Source organism: Apostichopus japonicus, chromosome 17 (genome assembly GCF_037975245.1).
Source record: "Apostichopus japonicus isolate 1M-3 chromosome 17, ASM3797524v1, whole genome shotgun sequence".
Taxonomy (NCBI): Eukaryota; Metazoa; Echinodermata; class Holothuroidea; order Aspidochirotida; family Stichopodidae; genus Apostichopus; species Apostichopus japonicus.
Genome location: NC_092577.1, coordinates 23904398 through 23921589, shown reverse-complemented (window position 1 = coordinate 23921589; position 17192 = coordinate 23904398). Strand labels below are relative to the sequence as shown.

At 36.2% G+C, this 17192-nt stretch overlaps 2 protein-coding genes and 1 long non-coding RNA gene across 3 annotated transcripts; all 3 read right to left on the bottom strand.

Moving 5' to 3' along the window:
* Window positions 1–940: 940 nt before the first annotated feature.
* Window positions 941–7304, bottom strand: LOC139954735 (uncharacterized). Its single transcript, XM_071954653.1, has 6 exons — window positions 7231–7304; window positions 6140–6217; window positions 5564–5725; window positions 4797–4922; window positions 3397–3501; window positions 941–1998 (listed from the first exon to the last, which is right to left on the bottom strand). The coding sequence occupies exons 2-6, from the start codon at window positions 6150–6152 to the stop codon at window positions 941–943; spliced, it is 1464 nt and encodes a 487-aa protein (XP_071810754.1). The 5' UTR covers window positions 6153–6217; window positions 7231–7304.
* Window positions 7305–8237: 933 nt separating this feature from the next.
* LOC139954895 (uncharacterized) lies at window positions 8238–10313 on the bottom strand. Its single transcript, XR_011788230.1, has 4 exons — window positions 10296–10313; window positions 9472–9629; window positions 8785–9013; window positions 8238–8332 (listed from the first exon to the last, which is right to left on the bottom strand). It is a non-coding gene; the product is annotated as an uncharacterized lncRNA (long non-coding RNA).
* Window positions 10314–10463: 150 nt separating this feature from the next.
* LOC139954894 (uncharacterized) lies at window positions 10464–12603 on the bottom strand. The gene is made up of 3 exons (XM_071954870.1): window positions 12022–12603; window positions 11473–11520; window positions 10464–10728 (listed from the first exon to the last, which is right to left on the bottom strand). Exons 1-3 carry the CDS (start codon window positions 12178–12180, stop codon window positions 10528–10530), a joined length of 408 nt encoding a protein of 135 aa, XP_071810971.1. The 5' UTR covers window positions 12181–12603; the 3' UTR covers window positions 10464–10527.
* Between the last annotated feature and the right edge of the window lie 4589 nt (window positions 12604–17192).

Genomic DNA, 17192 nt, shown 5'->3' with positions numbered 1-17192 from the left:
AAGGTTGATCTTTTCAGTGATACTTTTTCAGGAGCTGATAAGGACTGCATAACCTCATCATGGACAGTAGCCTCTTTTGTTGTTTGGTCTTTGTAGTCACTTGTGGTTATCTGCTACCTCAGATGGTCTTCTTCGATTATACAATATAATTTGTGCAAGTGTAATGGAGGCGAATCTCTTGTATGTAGTGAATGAAATTGTGCCATCTTTCTTAATTTCTGCTTTATTTTCTTCTCTTCAGATTTGAGATATGTATTGAACTTCACACAATCTTCTGTCAATGGAAGTAGCTTGGGTGCCTTCCATACCATCTCTTGTTTCTGTCGATGGGCAGGGGCTATTATTCGTGCACGCCATTCGGTGTTTCTAAGGTGAATGAAGTCATCCACATCCGATATCTTCTCACGGCACTGTCTTTTAATGTACTTGTTTTTCACAGCCAAGGCCAAATCTGAGATGGCAAATCCCATGTTTAATGCACAAGAATAGGACTTGTGCACTTGCTTCTCCTCATTGTAGCCAGATACAATTTTTGCGGCCTCTACTACAACATCAAACTGAGCTGGATGAACAACTTCCTGTGACTTGTGTAATACTTTTTCCATCAAGTGATCTTGCACTATCCAAGAGCTTTGCCAGTAGTCTCATTTTCTCCCTTGCTATGTCCCCTTTTCTTACTGAATTGCTTATGCTTAAGGTAGTTTATCATTTCTGATGATCAACGTTATTTTATCATGCACCATTTTGCTTAGAAGATTCTTCATTTGGGTTGAAGTTTCTTCCCTGCAATGTAGAAGTTTCATGCCCTCCCTGACATGATTATTTTGACTTTTGACTTTTGCATCCTTTTTTGGGCAACTCTTCGCATGGACCCACAGGCTGTGTCTGTGGTAATACCCATAACAATGTACACAAGGTACATAACAGTATATGGAACTTCTCAGATGGCCCTTCGTCTTACCACAAGGTCCTTAGCCTTGCCTGAGAAAACAAGGTTGTTATGATCATGGTTCCCTAAGTTTCTGATGTGAAGCCATTTGTCTCCTTTATCATCTGCAGCCAAAGCTTCTGAAACCAAGTATTCCGCTCCATGCTTTCTTGCGCAATGTCGTGGTAACTTTAACTGGCGAGTAGAACAATAGAGGCAGTAGCTGTACTTTCCCAAACTACTTTCTACAACAAAAGTCTCTGCAGAATTGTCATCTTCATCTTCACCTTCAACATCAATTCCATCTTCATCACCATCACTGACAACCTTGTAACTGCTAGGATCATCTCTCCCAACATTTGTTTTGCTTGACTCTCCATTTGTGGAACGACTAATGAGGTCCTGCTTATTTTGTTTTTCAAGAGGTTGATAATTTGGATCAGTGTCACAATCTGAATGGCCATCTTCACCTTCAACATCAATTCCATCTTCATCACCATCACTGACAACCTTGTAACTGCTAGGATCATCTCTCCCAACATTTGTCTTGCTCGACTCTCCATTTGTTGAACCATTAATGAGGTCCTGCTTATGTTGTTTCTCAGGAGGTTGATAATCTAGATCAAAGGGATCCTCAGTGTCACAATCTGAAAGGCCATCTTCACCTTCAACATCAATTCCATCTTCATCACCATCACTGACAATCTTGTAACTGCTAGGATCATCTCTCCCAACATTTGTATTCCTTGATTCTCCATTTGTGCAACCATTATTGAGGTCCTGCTTATGTTGTTTCTCAGGAGGTTGATAATCTAGATCAAAGGGATCCTCAGTGTCACAATCTGAAAGGCCATCTTCACCTTCACCTTCAACATCAATTCCATCTTCATCACCATCACTGACAACCTTGTTACTGCTAGGATCATCTCTCCCAACATTTGTTTTGATTGAGTCTCCATTTGTGGTGGGATCATGAATGAGGTCCTGTTCATTTTGGTTTCCAGGGTTCTTAAAATCTGGCTCTGGATCAATGTTTTTAGGAGGGTCTCTGTCATCAACCTCTGGATCAACTGAAAGTAGAAGCAATATACATTTTAGATATTGAGATCACCTTACACAGGTTGACTTAAATGAGTAGACCATGGTCATGATGATGCATTGAACTACCTCTTTGATCAAGAATTGTTAATTCATCTTATATTTGTCTATAAAATTCTATTTGGTATGAAATTTACAACAGGCTTTCTCTTTTTAAAGGTTTATGGACATGTAAATGTCATACCTGTCTACTGTATGTAAAAGCATTGAAAATGTGACAAAATAGCCACAATGCCAAAATATTTTTCATTACAGGATCTTAATCTATAATTTTTTAGTAAAACAGGTCTTTTGGACACATGTCCACATACCTGTAAGTAAGAAATCAAGCCCATCCAATTTTGTAATTCAGAATTATGAAAATGATGAGCTATTTCAGTTTTGCCTCTAGCAAACTTCACATGACCTTTGATCTCTACCAAAATGTGTACAATGGGATCTCACTGTAACAAATTCAAACTTCATCAATGTCACTAGTTATTGTTGAGTTATGCTTGCAACCTTCCAAAAACTCACTAAAGCACAGACACATGTAAAGTTGAAGTCTATTCATAAGTGCAGCACTGAGAAATGGCATTTTCAAGGTTGGCTTTTGCTTTCTACTGATCCCACATGACCTCTGACCTATACCCAAACCTGTACAGAGTAAGTCTTTACTGTTAATGAAGTCACACTTGACCTATGACTTTCAAGGAACATTCTCTTGATGAGTGCAGGCTGCCAACAATATTCTCAACTAATATGCTCTAATGACCTTCCATGAACTTGGACCCAACCAAGATATTGGTAGAGTCCACCCAGATACAAAGTTTTAAAGTCCACACCAGCTTTTATGGTTTATGTTTGTTAATACTTTCTACTGACCTCAATTGACCTTTGACCAATACTGGTTACTCGTTTCACAGCTTTTGATCTGTCACCTTTGCTGACTTCAGGTCTTTTGACATCAGCCAAAAATAATCCCAACCAAGGTTTTAATAGGGTACATCTATGCAGTAAGTTTGACATCCATTCCACTTAACAAACTTGAGTTTGATTGATGTTTACAATTCAAGGAACACACATCCATACACTGGCCACCCCACAGCATAGATTTTTTTATTTTCAGAAAGAAATCAAACTGATGTCTGTCGCAGCAGAAAATTTCTCTTCACAGTCACTTGATGACACAGAGCAAATGTTATACCAACATAGGATATTATAGCATGTAAAAGACTGTAGTATAGGCCTAGCTCTTATTGGACCCTATGTAGCATAACATGAACTGCAATTTCAAAAGCACTACAATGTTATATTGAAGAATCAAACTACCACCACTTTTCTGAAATGCATAATGGCCAAAGAAATGTTGTTGTCACAAGCAAACTTACTTTGTGGACTGTCAACTTTGTACTTTTCATATGGCTGCACTCTGTAATTGGAAATGGTATCTACTACCCAATTGTATGTCACAACTGTACACATCTTTGTGATCCCTATTAAGGAAAGATATGTGGAAAAGGGTTGAAGACATGTTCATGGTGAGTTTGGAATATCAAACTGTATAATAACCAAGTGCACATTGATCTGAGGATTAATGGATGCATATCCATTACCCACACTAAAGCCTAAGTCAAGTAACAGGACTTGCACTTAACTCGAGCAAATACAACAATTCAAACTTGGGACTAGAGCTCATGCATCAAAACTACAAGTTGATGCTAAATGACATAGTCTTTGAAAAACAATACAGTTAGAAAAAATGGCATAACTTGGCACCCAAATCCCCTTTTCCATTATAACCCAGTGATATGAAAAAGATAAAACACTACCAAATTTCTTTGAGTTGAGGTTTCTATGCCACTTTTGCAGGTCGTTATTTGACTGAACAACAGTTACTTACATATCCACGAGTATGAGATTTGCAATCTTCTGAAGACTTCTGAGTTTGGAATTCCTTCAACAGTTTTGATAGCATTTTCGGCATGGGATTCATGCCTTGTGTTCCCACTAAGGATGAATGACCTGCAGCTTAGATTCAGGTGTGTAACCAATGATGAACTAGATTTAACTGCACTACGCAGCTATTTTGTAATTGCTGCAACCATAAAAACTGTTAGCACAGTATATCCATATCAACCCTCATACTCAAATCGGCAACTTATTTTGCAAAACTACTTTTGCTCATTTACTAATTACAAAAAAGATAACCAAGCCAGGTAAAGATATACTTGAAATCCGAATTACTTGATCATCAATCTTTTCCTGCAAATAGTATAAATACTGATTGCTCATTAGTTCACTGCAATGAGACTTTTGATTCCTGTGATTATTCAGGATATATTCAGGATATATTCAGGATATAAATTCAAAGTATTATTCTTAATGAAATTAAAGAAAAGTCACCCCAGGCCTCGGTTTTTGAAGAGGGGAAAACATGACAATTAAAAAGTTTCAAGAAACCTTTCTATATTTTTTTATTCTATATTTTTTTCTTGTAATATCAGTGTCAATTTTTCTTGTCATTGACTGTGTATAGAACCTCTAAAATTAAAAAAACAAGTACTTGATGTATTGTATTTAAAGTAAAAAAAAACAATGCTGACAATTCCAAAAATAGCCCTTATAATCCAAAAAAAAGCCCCCCCCCCCCAAAAAAAACAAAAATTCTCAAGAGCCCCCATACCAAAAATGTGATTTTGAGCCCTGGATATATATGTATAAAATCATCCTAATTCACTTCAAAAATTCTTAAGGCAGTTGGCAATAATCTGAATGAAATGAAACATACCTTGAAAGCTTTTTCTGTCCCTTGTTCCAGGATCGCAGAGATCAACAATGACAGTGGAACATTCTTCAGCAATGCCAGTGTCAATAACAGTTGCACCACACTTATTTAGCAGCTGCAGAAGTTGTTCTGAGTTGGAAAAAAAAGAAGAAGAGAACTATATTACACAGACGGCATCTTTACTATCAAATGTGGTAGTAATACTGGAATGTTGACTTGACTGTTTGATCACTCAGCAGGACAAGGACCGGATATTGACCAGCATTTTATGATGTTGATGTGTCTATGCACACCTTCAGTTCCTCTAAGTAAAAAGGAAGCTTACAAATTTTGGGCAAAATTACGACCTTACAATGTTACTAAATACATTGATGCATAATGGTTCAACTTTGCACAACTTAATTTTCCAATCATCGACAGAACGATGGAAGAATAAACAGATGTATGGACAGACAAAGAGACAAATAAAGACAAGCACACAGACACACAGACAACTAGACAGCCACAATGTCATGAAATTAACTTTCTTATTATAACATTGCTACTTTGCATACATATACCCAGACCTCACATTCAGAGAGATGTTAATAATGTGCAAACTGCAAGTGACATTGTTCACTGATTACTCAGTAAAGAAGATTATTATAAGAATTGCATTCAGCAATAGAAGAAGAAACTTTCAGAACTATACTGATTAGTAATTGAAGCATCTAACATATGCTAAAACATCCATTTCAATCAGAACTGTTTCCTGACAAGTGTGAACTAACCTTTGGCCATTTTTGTAGAACTGCCAATAACAGTGACATGAAAGTCTTGAAGTAGTGGTGTTCCTTTCCACATTCTGGCTCTATGCGGCCCACCACCTTCTCCATTAACTTCAAACCTTTCTTCTGGTAAGAGACATCCATGCTTTAAAGACTCTGTAATCCCTAAACAAACCAGAAAAGAGGCAATCGTCCTTTTTTTCAAGTAAATGTTATCAAAAAATGTAACTATATAACAAGCTTAACTAAATTGATCCTATAGTAGCCAACTATAAGGAATAAACATAGCTAAATGATTAAACTCAATGAGTTTAAACTTGTACCCTATGCTCTGCATCAATTTGATGGTCCACCAAGTTCTAACTCACTAGTAGTGTGTGTTCTGTGTTACAATATATTGTACCCATGCCTTCAACACAGTAGTTATGCTGTCACGATTAATAAAGTAATTTAAGTACAATTTTCACTCCATAAATTTCAATCTTTCAATTGGTGTATTATGTAACACTGCACATCATCCAAATCATCCTATTTTGTCTGACATTTTCAAAGTTACATCACAGCTAGTCAAACACTCACATGCAAATTCCATCACCCACAGTCTGCTAGTAACTCCTTGAAGAACCTTCAGAGTAATGTGACATTCTTCATTGGAATCTTAAAATGAGAAGAATGTAAATGTGTTAAATGAAAGTGTAATAAGTTGATAACTCCAACTTTCACAAAATTACATACACCTCAAAGGTACTTTATTGTACAAGACACTTGTCTGCTCAAAAACAGTCTACCTGAAAAAATTAAATGTCAATGACAGGGGAACAAACACTTCACTTACCAAGCAAAATGAATGCAAGTAAGCCACATCAATTTCACTCTTTGTAAAAAAATATATTTCACTCCCCATTGATAGCTTACACCACTGATTGTAGAATTGCTGATAGGGGGAGGTTTGCAATCTGTGAAATACTGATGGTACATGTCTCCAATTTCTTGTTTCTGAAAGTACCAGTAGTCTTCCCAAAGCAGGTATTACTGCAAGTCACCATCTATAAATAATGGATTTCGCACACAATTCCTTTGACATTGACAACCATGCAGTTTTGTATTCTGATATGTTGTGGCATGTGGCTACTGCTCCACTTCCAAGTCCCTTCAAAGACTGAAACATTAAAGTAATCTTTTTGGTCGCCACTTGGGAATTTCATCATTTGATACTTCTTCACTTAATATGAGTTTAGTTCACCCTGTTCTAGTTTTTTATATAGTATGGTTAACAACATGTTTTTACTTACATGCTTCTAATTTTTATTTTATAATTAAAATGCTTGGATGAACTTGGAACATAGCCAATATCTCATAAATCATTTTGAGAAAAGAGGGCTTGTAGAGTCGAGTAACCCAATAACATAAGACAATGATCTCATTTTAGAAAAAAAAAAGCAATTGCTTTGGGAACAAGAAAAAATAAAGGAAGGCAATCTGAGTAGTACAAGAGTGACATCACAAATTATTGTGCTATAAATGTTAGCATTCAACATCTCAGCACATAAATCTACTGTGCACTAACATGGGTGTTGGAACAATGAGTTTCATTTTTTCAACCTTCTGACTAATACTTTTGTAAGTTAAGATGAGAGGATCCTTGGAATACAAAAAGGTGATGTGCTTACCGGCACTGGTAATGACATGCGTGGCAAAGTTGTCAACCGTTTTACTGAGTTTGCAACCTGTTATTTCAGCTAAAAGTTGACACTTAAATAATGTGAGAATTTTTCATTGCAGACTAGTTATTCATTAATTTATTACAGCTAGAGCACCAATGGTGCAGTAGCTGAAACCTGTTGAATTTGATTTTATGCCTACAGTTGTGCTAGGAAGGATGAACATTTGCATGTTTGAATAAGTGCATGTCACACACTTTACCCAAACATCCTTAAAACAGCACTACCCACTGAAAGGGCTGGACGGGATTGCTAATTATCCATACTGCTAATTTGGGTGACAGAGGTGAATGAGGTAGAAAATTTGTAAGACATTTCCAATATCATTGAAGGAATTTCTTTCAATTGTATTTGTTGCATCTGGGGGTTGTATTATACCATGAAACCCAAACAATACACCGTGTAACGGCTTCACTTTAATAATGCCATACTTAAAATCAGTGGGCCTTATATTTATGAACTTCTAATCATGAAACTGGTAGTAGCATGATATCGAGCTAAACAAGGAGACAACCCATGGAATTGAAAATCTCTGTGGTTTAATGACTTTTTCAACATACTGACAAGTAGATATTGGGTAAAAAAAAATATATATATTTTTTAGGTCATTTAACTTTGATCTCTGAGCTTTGACCTATGACGTCACAATTACGCATGCACAATTAAGACTGTATGGTCAGGCACCTACTTTATGAGTTTGAACTTCATTGAACTTACAGTTTATAAATTTGTGATACTTTTTTCACAAATTTTAGGCCAATTTTGATCTTTGTCCGTAGAACCTTTGAACTTGATGGACAGACGGACGAATGTAATGAATTTGAATTTGCACATCAATTGGTGACAATCTGGTTTAAGTGGTAGTACACATGTGATAGCTCCTTATTGCAACAATTTGTACCCCTATATTTCTTTCCTCTAGATTGAGATCTATATATATCTTATTTCAAACTAACCTTCTCTTCTGCGCTTAAGCCAGTTGTTACAAGACAAACTGAATGCAACAGTTTTGAGGATGATGGCAGTAAAGTGTCCTCTCCATCCTCAATGTCTGAAATCAAAGTTGAAGCTAGTTAACTATGATGTCTGTTGCATTGTATACAACACTTAGCAACTAGTGTACATACAGATGCGTGAGAAGACTCAGGCAAGAGGGAAGAAATTATTTTTGGGGAAAGAAATTATTGGGAGCAATAGCAAGTCAGCTGCAAAGTTTTGCTGTTTGGGAAATGGCTGGGAGAAAAGTGGGGGGTGGGGGGCAAAGGCCCCCAACCCTGGAGCTGCCACAGCTACTTGCAAAAGGTAGCTACTGTTGATTTATAAGTATGAGGAAGCATATCACTCTTTGTAACGTTGATCACCTCCAAAGCCCACTATTAAGGCACAGGCAGTGGGTGCAACCTATGGCTAGTAGCCAGCATAAAACCTACTTTTATATAGAGCACAATCAGGTAAATGGTAAGGGTATATCTTTTTACAAAACGGATGAATTTGTACATATACCTCTAAAATATGATAAACATTCTTCAACAAAAGGGCGCTGTCTTTCCTCAACATGCAACATTCGATGAAAGAGTGGCCGGAAAGCATGGAATTCCCCCAAATGCTTCAGACTGAAAATGCCATCGTGCATATTTCTGATAACTCCTTGTGAGTCCTTCTTGTATGGGTACACTGTCTCATGTGGTATATGACCATCGGATAGAATGTAGTACATAAGACATCCCATCATCTGCAAACATAAAAATTGAGAGGAGCTGTGTTTTCCCCCCCTAAAAGTTAAATATCACAAGCGGCACAGAATACTCCCTAATCAGAAGTGGAATAGTCACATATATAGAGCCAGGTCTCAAAGGGAAGATCATAGTGGTAATGAGGAAGCAGAGTGATTCAGTATATATGCTATTGTGTATCAGTAAACATTTTGAGGTGGTTTCTTAGAGGTTTACAAACTGACTTTAGCAGGGTCCTAAATTTTCGGTTCAAATGTTGGTAAGCACTCGGCATCAACTTAGAGTATCAGAAAGTGTATTGTGTCTAATGCAACAGTATTTTGAAGGCACAATTGCTATAGATCGCTTTGTTATTTTTAGTAAACTTCTTCATTATTCGTATCTTAGTCCCACTGAAAGTCATTTTTAATGCAATGAGTACTACTGAAAGACAAATCTTCATCAACACATATTTTACCTGTACATGTGATGATTTTTTGTATCTTGCAATATCATCTGTTAAAGTATCTGCATTCATCCAACAAAGACTTCCCATAGCTTTTGTCAGTAATGTTGTTCCTGTTTCCATCTGGCGGGACACTCCAAAATCAGACAAAAGTAATCTACCTTCTTTATCTACAAGTTAAAGATATATGAGAGGACAAATCAACATGCAATTTCATTATTTGTAACAAAACATGGCTATTCTATGTTGTCTGCATATAAAACTATCTGCATGAATATATGATATTATGTATAAATTAGGCATCAAGTGCAGCCGACATTTGCTAGAATGAGGAATTCATTCCCTCAGTACAGACCTCTGAAATTTGTGACAGGGGAAGTTTTGAGCATGACACAAAGCTGGCAACTGATTCACAGGGTGTTAAAAAAGGAACAATCTCTGCATTCAGAGATTTTGATCTAATTGAACTGATTATTTCACAGTTTAGTAAACAGCCTTCAGAGTCCATAATGATACTCATGAAATATCAGTTCCATCAAAGGTCATTTACGTGTGACTCTGGAGCGTTCCCATTTAGGTAACCACACATATTGTAAATGTTTCAAAACATGCAAGCTACTTTACACAACAATGTATTGAGGACTTAAATTATACTCTGTACTGCTTTTTAAGTTAATACCAAATTAAAGCGTTATGGTTCTAATAGCTGATTTATCTGTAAATCTTTAAACAAGAGATATGAATATAAAGTAAATTAGCAGTGATTAGTTCATGCTGGTCACAATCAATAGGGCAGTCATTAATTACCCACAGCAAACATATCCTCTTTCACTTACCTATCAGTACATTGGATGTCCAGCTGATGTAAGTGTTGTAGTGCTGACATCAGTTGAACACACATTTCTTTTCTTTCTTTTGCTGACAGAGCAGTATGGTATGTGCTTTCTATTCTTTCTTCAAGGTTTAACTCACATAATGGAGTTGCTATGTATGTAAACTCCTCATCTTCTTCCACTGCAATGGTCTTCAAAATATTCTGGGAATTAACTTTCTCATTCAAAATGATATTCAGTGCTCTCTCCCTAGGGTGAAATTCTCCTGGAAATCTCCTGCAACTGGTATCTTATCTTCTAATAACCCCACAAATATTTGAGAGCCATTACTGCCATTTGCGATCTTGCAATGCTTGCTGAATCTTAGACACCCAATTTGCTTGATCAAAACACATGATTTCCTGATATCTTTCAGCTGTTTCTCCCATCTGTGATTCTGTGAATGTTGAAAAAAGTTATGCTGATGCATAAGGTCATACAAAAGGTTATTGCATGACTTAAAACCTAAGTGATAAACACTGGTTAAATTCTCAAAATGGAACACTAGGAATCATGAATTATGGTACTAGTGGTCTATGGGAATGCTATGATTCCCTCATGTTCATTCAGTTCAGTATGAAAAGTGCATAAGGGTACTTGTCCTTAAAGTCATTTTTTTTGGGTTCTGGTGCCCAATGCCAATGTCTAATAATGGTCCATAAATGAGATAGATATTGCAATGCATATAAAAAATATAGCAGTCCAATGTAAAATGTACCATTTAAACACTTTCAACTGCAGTTGTTTTTGTTGATCAGTAAGGGTCATCAGGTTTGGAGTTGCAACTTAAATAGCATGTTACATTGTAAAAGTCTTTCTTATCTACTTCATCTCTACTAACAGTAGATGTGACTGCAATATGTTTTGGCACCAAAAACTCATTCTTTCAAGTATATGCAGTATTTTCCATGTACTGCAGATATTTCTCATACATTTATTGGGGGTTTGCGTTTGAAAGTATGTTGCACAGTGACCAGTCATAAGTCTAAAGTTAAGGGAAATATGTTACTCTTTTTTAAGTCAGCACTTTTGGTTTACTGATGCAACCTTGCAATTTGATAGAGATTAGCTTTCCTGTTACGATTTCAAGGAGAGGCTTGAAGCTGGAAAAAAAAGGTAACAATAAATTTCTCTGACTGACCTGACTTTGCTCCATTTCAGCATCTGCCAATGTCATCTTTTTAGCCTCCTGTGAATTAAAAAATGATACAAAAAATATCAATAACTCTCCGTAATATTAGCCATAAGTATTTAAAAATACTGGCTGCTCACATTGCCACATGCTCACAAGGTAACATAAACAATCACCAATGCAAAAGTTTCAAACATTTTGTCACCTTTATTGGTGCTTTATCACTGATTGATTGGGTGTATTCTTTCTCCATTAGGTACAATTCAAGGGAAAAGAAGCACATTCAACAGCTTCTACTCCCTTTTAGCAACAAAACATTGTTTCAGTACAAAACAAAATAAATAATTATGTGGCACTTCACAACAGGTTTTGTTCAAATGTTGGGTTAGTACAGTACTGTAGCTCAGAACCTCATGCTTAATTGTCTTGACTTGGCTTTCTTCATGTCTGTAGCAAGAAGTTAGTGCTCAAGCAGCCTTGTTCAACCCTCTTCTTTGGTAATTCCTAGAGAGTAACTACAATGTATACTTCTGTAATACTCAATAAGTTATACTGTACCTTTCTCCTACATGGTACACTGTTATCACCATAATCGAATCGCAATTCTTCTCCTCCTGGAATGTCCCTTAACGCAAACAAGCACAAGTGAGGTGCATTATTAACAGATACCACTCTCATAACCGAGTTGAGTTGTTTGCCTGTGCCATCATTAACCATTCGGCATGCACCCTTTGAGTAAGTTGCATCAATGCTGGTTGAAACAAGAAAGTATAAATTTCAGTGATTCGATAAATATATGGACAACTACAATTATTAGAAAAATATTTCCTAGTCAAAACTGTAGGCAGGTATTATTCTCAAGCAGAATATATCGCTTACATGTATGAATTCTTATGAGGAGGTAGTATCTATAGAAATCACTGTTTCTACATGCATACAGTTATCTGGAAATTATTTACTGTTTCTTACTGTTTTGAACTATGGTTACCTGAACTTTTTGGAATCAGGAAATGCCTCAACAAAAAGGACAGTTATGACTGCTAAAAGAATGTTTAAGGTAAATGCAGGTTTAAGGTAAACAAATAAACGCATTACCAATATTAAAGCAATACACACAATCCAAAACAGTTTGCATGCATTTCAGACTGTGATAAATAAAATGTGTTATTTCTATCTTTTAAACAGATATCTTGAACAAACCATGTCAGGAAGTAAGTGCTGTTATTTCAAAACATTCAATTTAGGTTTTCAATTTTTTCTAACATAAAGTAAGATAAAGGAATGAGCTGCAAGTAATAAAAATGTGTAATCCTACCTTTGTAATGAATATTTCAACCATGTTACTTCAGGCCGCTTGTCTCCCAGAGACAAAATGACAAATCGTGGAGAAAAGCCATTTTCTAGTGCAGTAACTCTCCCTTTTTTTTGGGCCAACAAACCTATATTACCTCATGAAGTTTTTATTCAGAACCTTATAAAGGTATCAGTCTCAAGCTTCTATATCGTACCAACAATTATGGCTCTGTTTACTTCTCTCATTAAAATAAGAAATGCTTTAAAGAGGTTTAATTATCTGTTCACAGTCTTACCCTGAACTGCAACCAATCTTTGAAAGGATGCTAGAAGAAATGAAGGCTCAGGTATTGTAACTTTGGTATCTAAATGTGATATATGAATGAATAATGAAATTATAAATGGAAAAATGACTGGGAGATATTTTAATAAAATTTGTAAAGTGCAAAGAATTGAGGCCAAGATGGGATTCTAAACCAGTGACTTCAGGATTATGGGCCTGTGCTTCACCAACTGAGCTACTCCGCCATATGAAGGTAGCTGTCCGTAATTTCCTAGGCACTTTTCAAATTAAAAGTTCTCCTAGTCAGTTTCCCATTTATAATTTCATCACGTGTTTGTTTTAATGGGGAACTTGTCTGGAAATAACTTCCCGTCTGCTTCAGGCTTGTATCAAGTGAAAATTGGTTAATAATGGAGTTATAAAACATTGGGCAAGGTACTGTCACTCTGACTGGCACCCTTTGCCTAGAAATGAATGAAGAACCTGGTTAAAATAACTTGGCTTTGCCAGTTTCTTATGTATTTTAATAAATGTACTAAGAATCTGTTAAAGTCATCTTTTCATTGAATCTTGTAATATGTACCATTATTAAAGGTGACTTTGCTCAGCTGCGAAAATATAAACCAAAGATCAAGTTAGTAGAGCAGGGATGAGATGACAAGGGGAAAATAGCTTATAAATATTGCACCATATAACATTTTGGAGCTTTATAAAATCCAAAACTTCCTAAAGATGAGTCTCTTTTTATACCCCTCCCCAGGTTTACCTCCTTCCCACTTTAAGACTTGATTTCCCAACAGTAATGTTTGCCTGGGCAGTCAGCCGATTTTGTTAGCTTAGCAGTGTTATAGCGCTAACTGACAGCTACGATAAGCAATTATACTGGAACACATATTATCAACCAGGGTTTTCATTATTAGGTGACTTCAGCCTGAAAGTTTTATGACAAGTTCCAGTTTTCCTGAAGTAAAATAATTAATTGACCTATAGGCAACAATAATATTACAAGACACTGACTATTTCAGATCTCAGACACCATTGTCCAAAATACAAGGTCTAGAACTCTGGATGTAATGTTGTACCATAGAAACCAACTATGTTTGCATAAACTTGAATTCAATCACAACATTTGTTTTCAAAACTATGTTTGCTTCTAGGTTCCAAAAAGGCTAAAGCATCTTAGCCATATGCAAACAACGGACTATGATAGTGAGGAATGCACCAGCACTGATGAGGAGGATTTCAGCGATGATTAGCAACACACATTAAGTGAGAGTGAATCTTCAACAGATGAAGAATCCGAAGAAGAAAGCAGTGAAAATGAAAAGCCCTCAACGAGTAAAAATCATTCAGGTGGTGTCAAAGTATCTTCCACAGAAAGAAATGCAATTTTAGAAGAAATCAGAAAAAAGGGAGACAATGCCTATAATTGTAGTGTGCTAAAAGAAGGCAAGGGAAAGCTCTTGGTCTACAAAAGACCAAAATTAGGCACAATGGATGTGGAAGATTACATTCCTTGCCCAGATTGCCAAGGCTATTTTGCCAAAAAGTCATTGTGGCGACATCAAAAGAACTGTACCCTAAAAAAAGCAAAGGAAAATCCAACCACATCTCGAACTGCACAGTGTCAAAAGGCTGGTAGGGCATTGCTTCCTACAAAAAGTCCCTGCAGTGCTAAACTGCAAGAGATACTTGCTGGTATGAGAACTGATAGTGTTGTTGTTACCATAAGAGCAGATTCCTGGATCTGCAAATTAGGAGAGCATCACTGTGATGATAGCAGCACAATTAATCACAACATTGTTTCAGAAAGAATGAGGCGTATTGCAAGGCAATGCATCTATTAAGTCTGCTAAAGACTTAGTAGACCCAGCACATTTCGATGACGTGATCCTTGGTGTTAACATTTGCTCTGGATTTGACACTTCAAACCAAAACTTTGAAGCACCCACACTTGCTAAAAAGCTGGGACAAAGCCTAACTACTTTGGCTGAAATTGTAATTGCAGAATCCATTAAATCATCAGATACCTTACAGGAGTGCAAAGCAGAGCAGTTCTTGAAACTAAAGAATCTGCAATGGAAACAAAGAATTGCCACAAAAGTTTATAAGCAACAATGCAAGCAAAAGTGGCAATCTTGTTAACCCCTGACATGGCAGATTCGGTTACTCAACAAAACTCGTCAAATTGCTGGCGTCGATCCACAAAACCCATACATATTTGCTTGCCCATCAGGAAACTCTGTTCAGCCGCTGCGAGGTTATGATTGTTTGCACAAAATACGCACATTTGTGTGGGGCCAAAAATCCTGACAGACTGACTGCCAGCAATCTGCACAAGCATTTAGCAACTCTTTCACAAATCCTTAATCTATCCAACACTGAACTAGAACAATTGGCCAACCATTTAGGGCATGATGTAACCGTCCACAAGCAGTACTACCGGCTGCCCCAAGATGTCATATTTCTTGCAAAAGTGAGCAAGCTTTTACTAACTGCTGAGAAGGGAAAACTTCCTGAATTTAAAGGGAGGTCCCTTGAAGAAGTTGAGATTGAGGAAAGCCAACTTCTGTCAGACATAGAAATGTCAGACGGAAATGAGAGTCACAACTCTGAATCAAAAGAGCCAACAAAGGCGCTTCCAACTAAGAGGGTGAAAATATCTAAAACAATGTGGACAAAAGAGGAAGAGACAGCTGTTATTAATGATCCATGCCTTAGAAAGGCTATCAATGCCATGCACCCACCTGTGTCAAAAGATTGCCTTCAAGCAAAGCTAAAGAATTCCTGTCTTAAGCGCAGGTCCATAGCACAAATAAAGTCCAAAGTATGGAACATCATACAAAAGAATAAGAGGGAACAAATCAAGTATTAAAGACAGCTTGTTCTACTCTTCCTCAGCAACAGTAGTGTAAACATGTGTGGTTTCTAAAAATTATCCCCAAATTTTAAAGACCATCACAGACTTCATGCAAGATTCCTCACTGTATGCATTGTAGGCCATGGGTACACTTACTAGAAGTGCTCATTGTAGCTAGCTTGAAGAGATTTCCAATGCAGATCTTTCATTAAATTTTCTTTCTTTTTAAAGTTTATTACGATAAAGCTAAAAAGTTTTCTCCATACACTATCATATTTGAACAATTGCTTATTTTCAGTCACTGACATTTGTAAGTCCTTTGTGAAATTTGAACTTTATTCCTTTACAGGCACATACAAACATGTGATTTGTATGTCAAATTTTCATATGATTACAATCGGATATTTCTGAATGAATATAGTATTAGTATACCACTTTCATCATACAGCAAATTGTAACCATTAGTGTAATTATAGTATTTTCTTAAAGGGAGGGGGGTTGGGATTTTGGAATGATTGCAAATATTCATTTTTAGTATCTTTTTAGTAAAAAAGTGCATTTGATTTGGAATGCCAAATGAGAAAACAAATGAAGGAGCTCGCCCCCTCAACTTGCATGTATCCTTAACATGGTACAGCCAGCTGTAACTCTGGCACAAATTACTAAATTGTTCAGATTTTGACAGACTCACCACAGACATGACACATGATCTTAAATATCATGATTCGTTTTCATATTGCTGAGGAAAACCAGAAAAGTAACATCCCATACACTATCATATTGATCCAATTTTTTTTCACCGACGTTTGTAAGTCACAAGAGTCATGTTCTTGGACAGTACTAATTCAACATTAGAATAATACATACCTTCATTTTGTATGTTTACATGTGTTGCTATAATGAATTTTAAAACAAAATTGTTGTTTGTTCATATAACTGCTAAATTTGTTGTTATAATTTTTCTGCATAGCATCTAATTGACACTTTTACAGGCTCTTTTGAATTGTGATTTCTATATAAACTTTTTCATGAATAAATTGAATATTTTAATTCTGAATTTATATTGTATAACAATTCTATTGTACAGCAAATTGATGCCTTGATTGTAATTAATTCAATTTAATTGTACATTGTATTGAAAATTTGAAAGCATTGTAGATACAGTTTATCAATTTCTATTTCCCTGACTGGAGAAGCATGGCACTGTAAGGTTTTACCGAATAATTCAAACGTGAAAGAGGGAACATATGCAGACTACTGACATTTCAAAATTTTCAAGAATCTTGTTGTTCT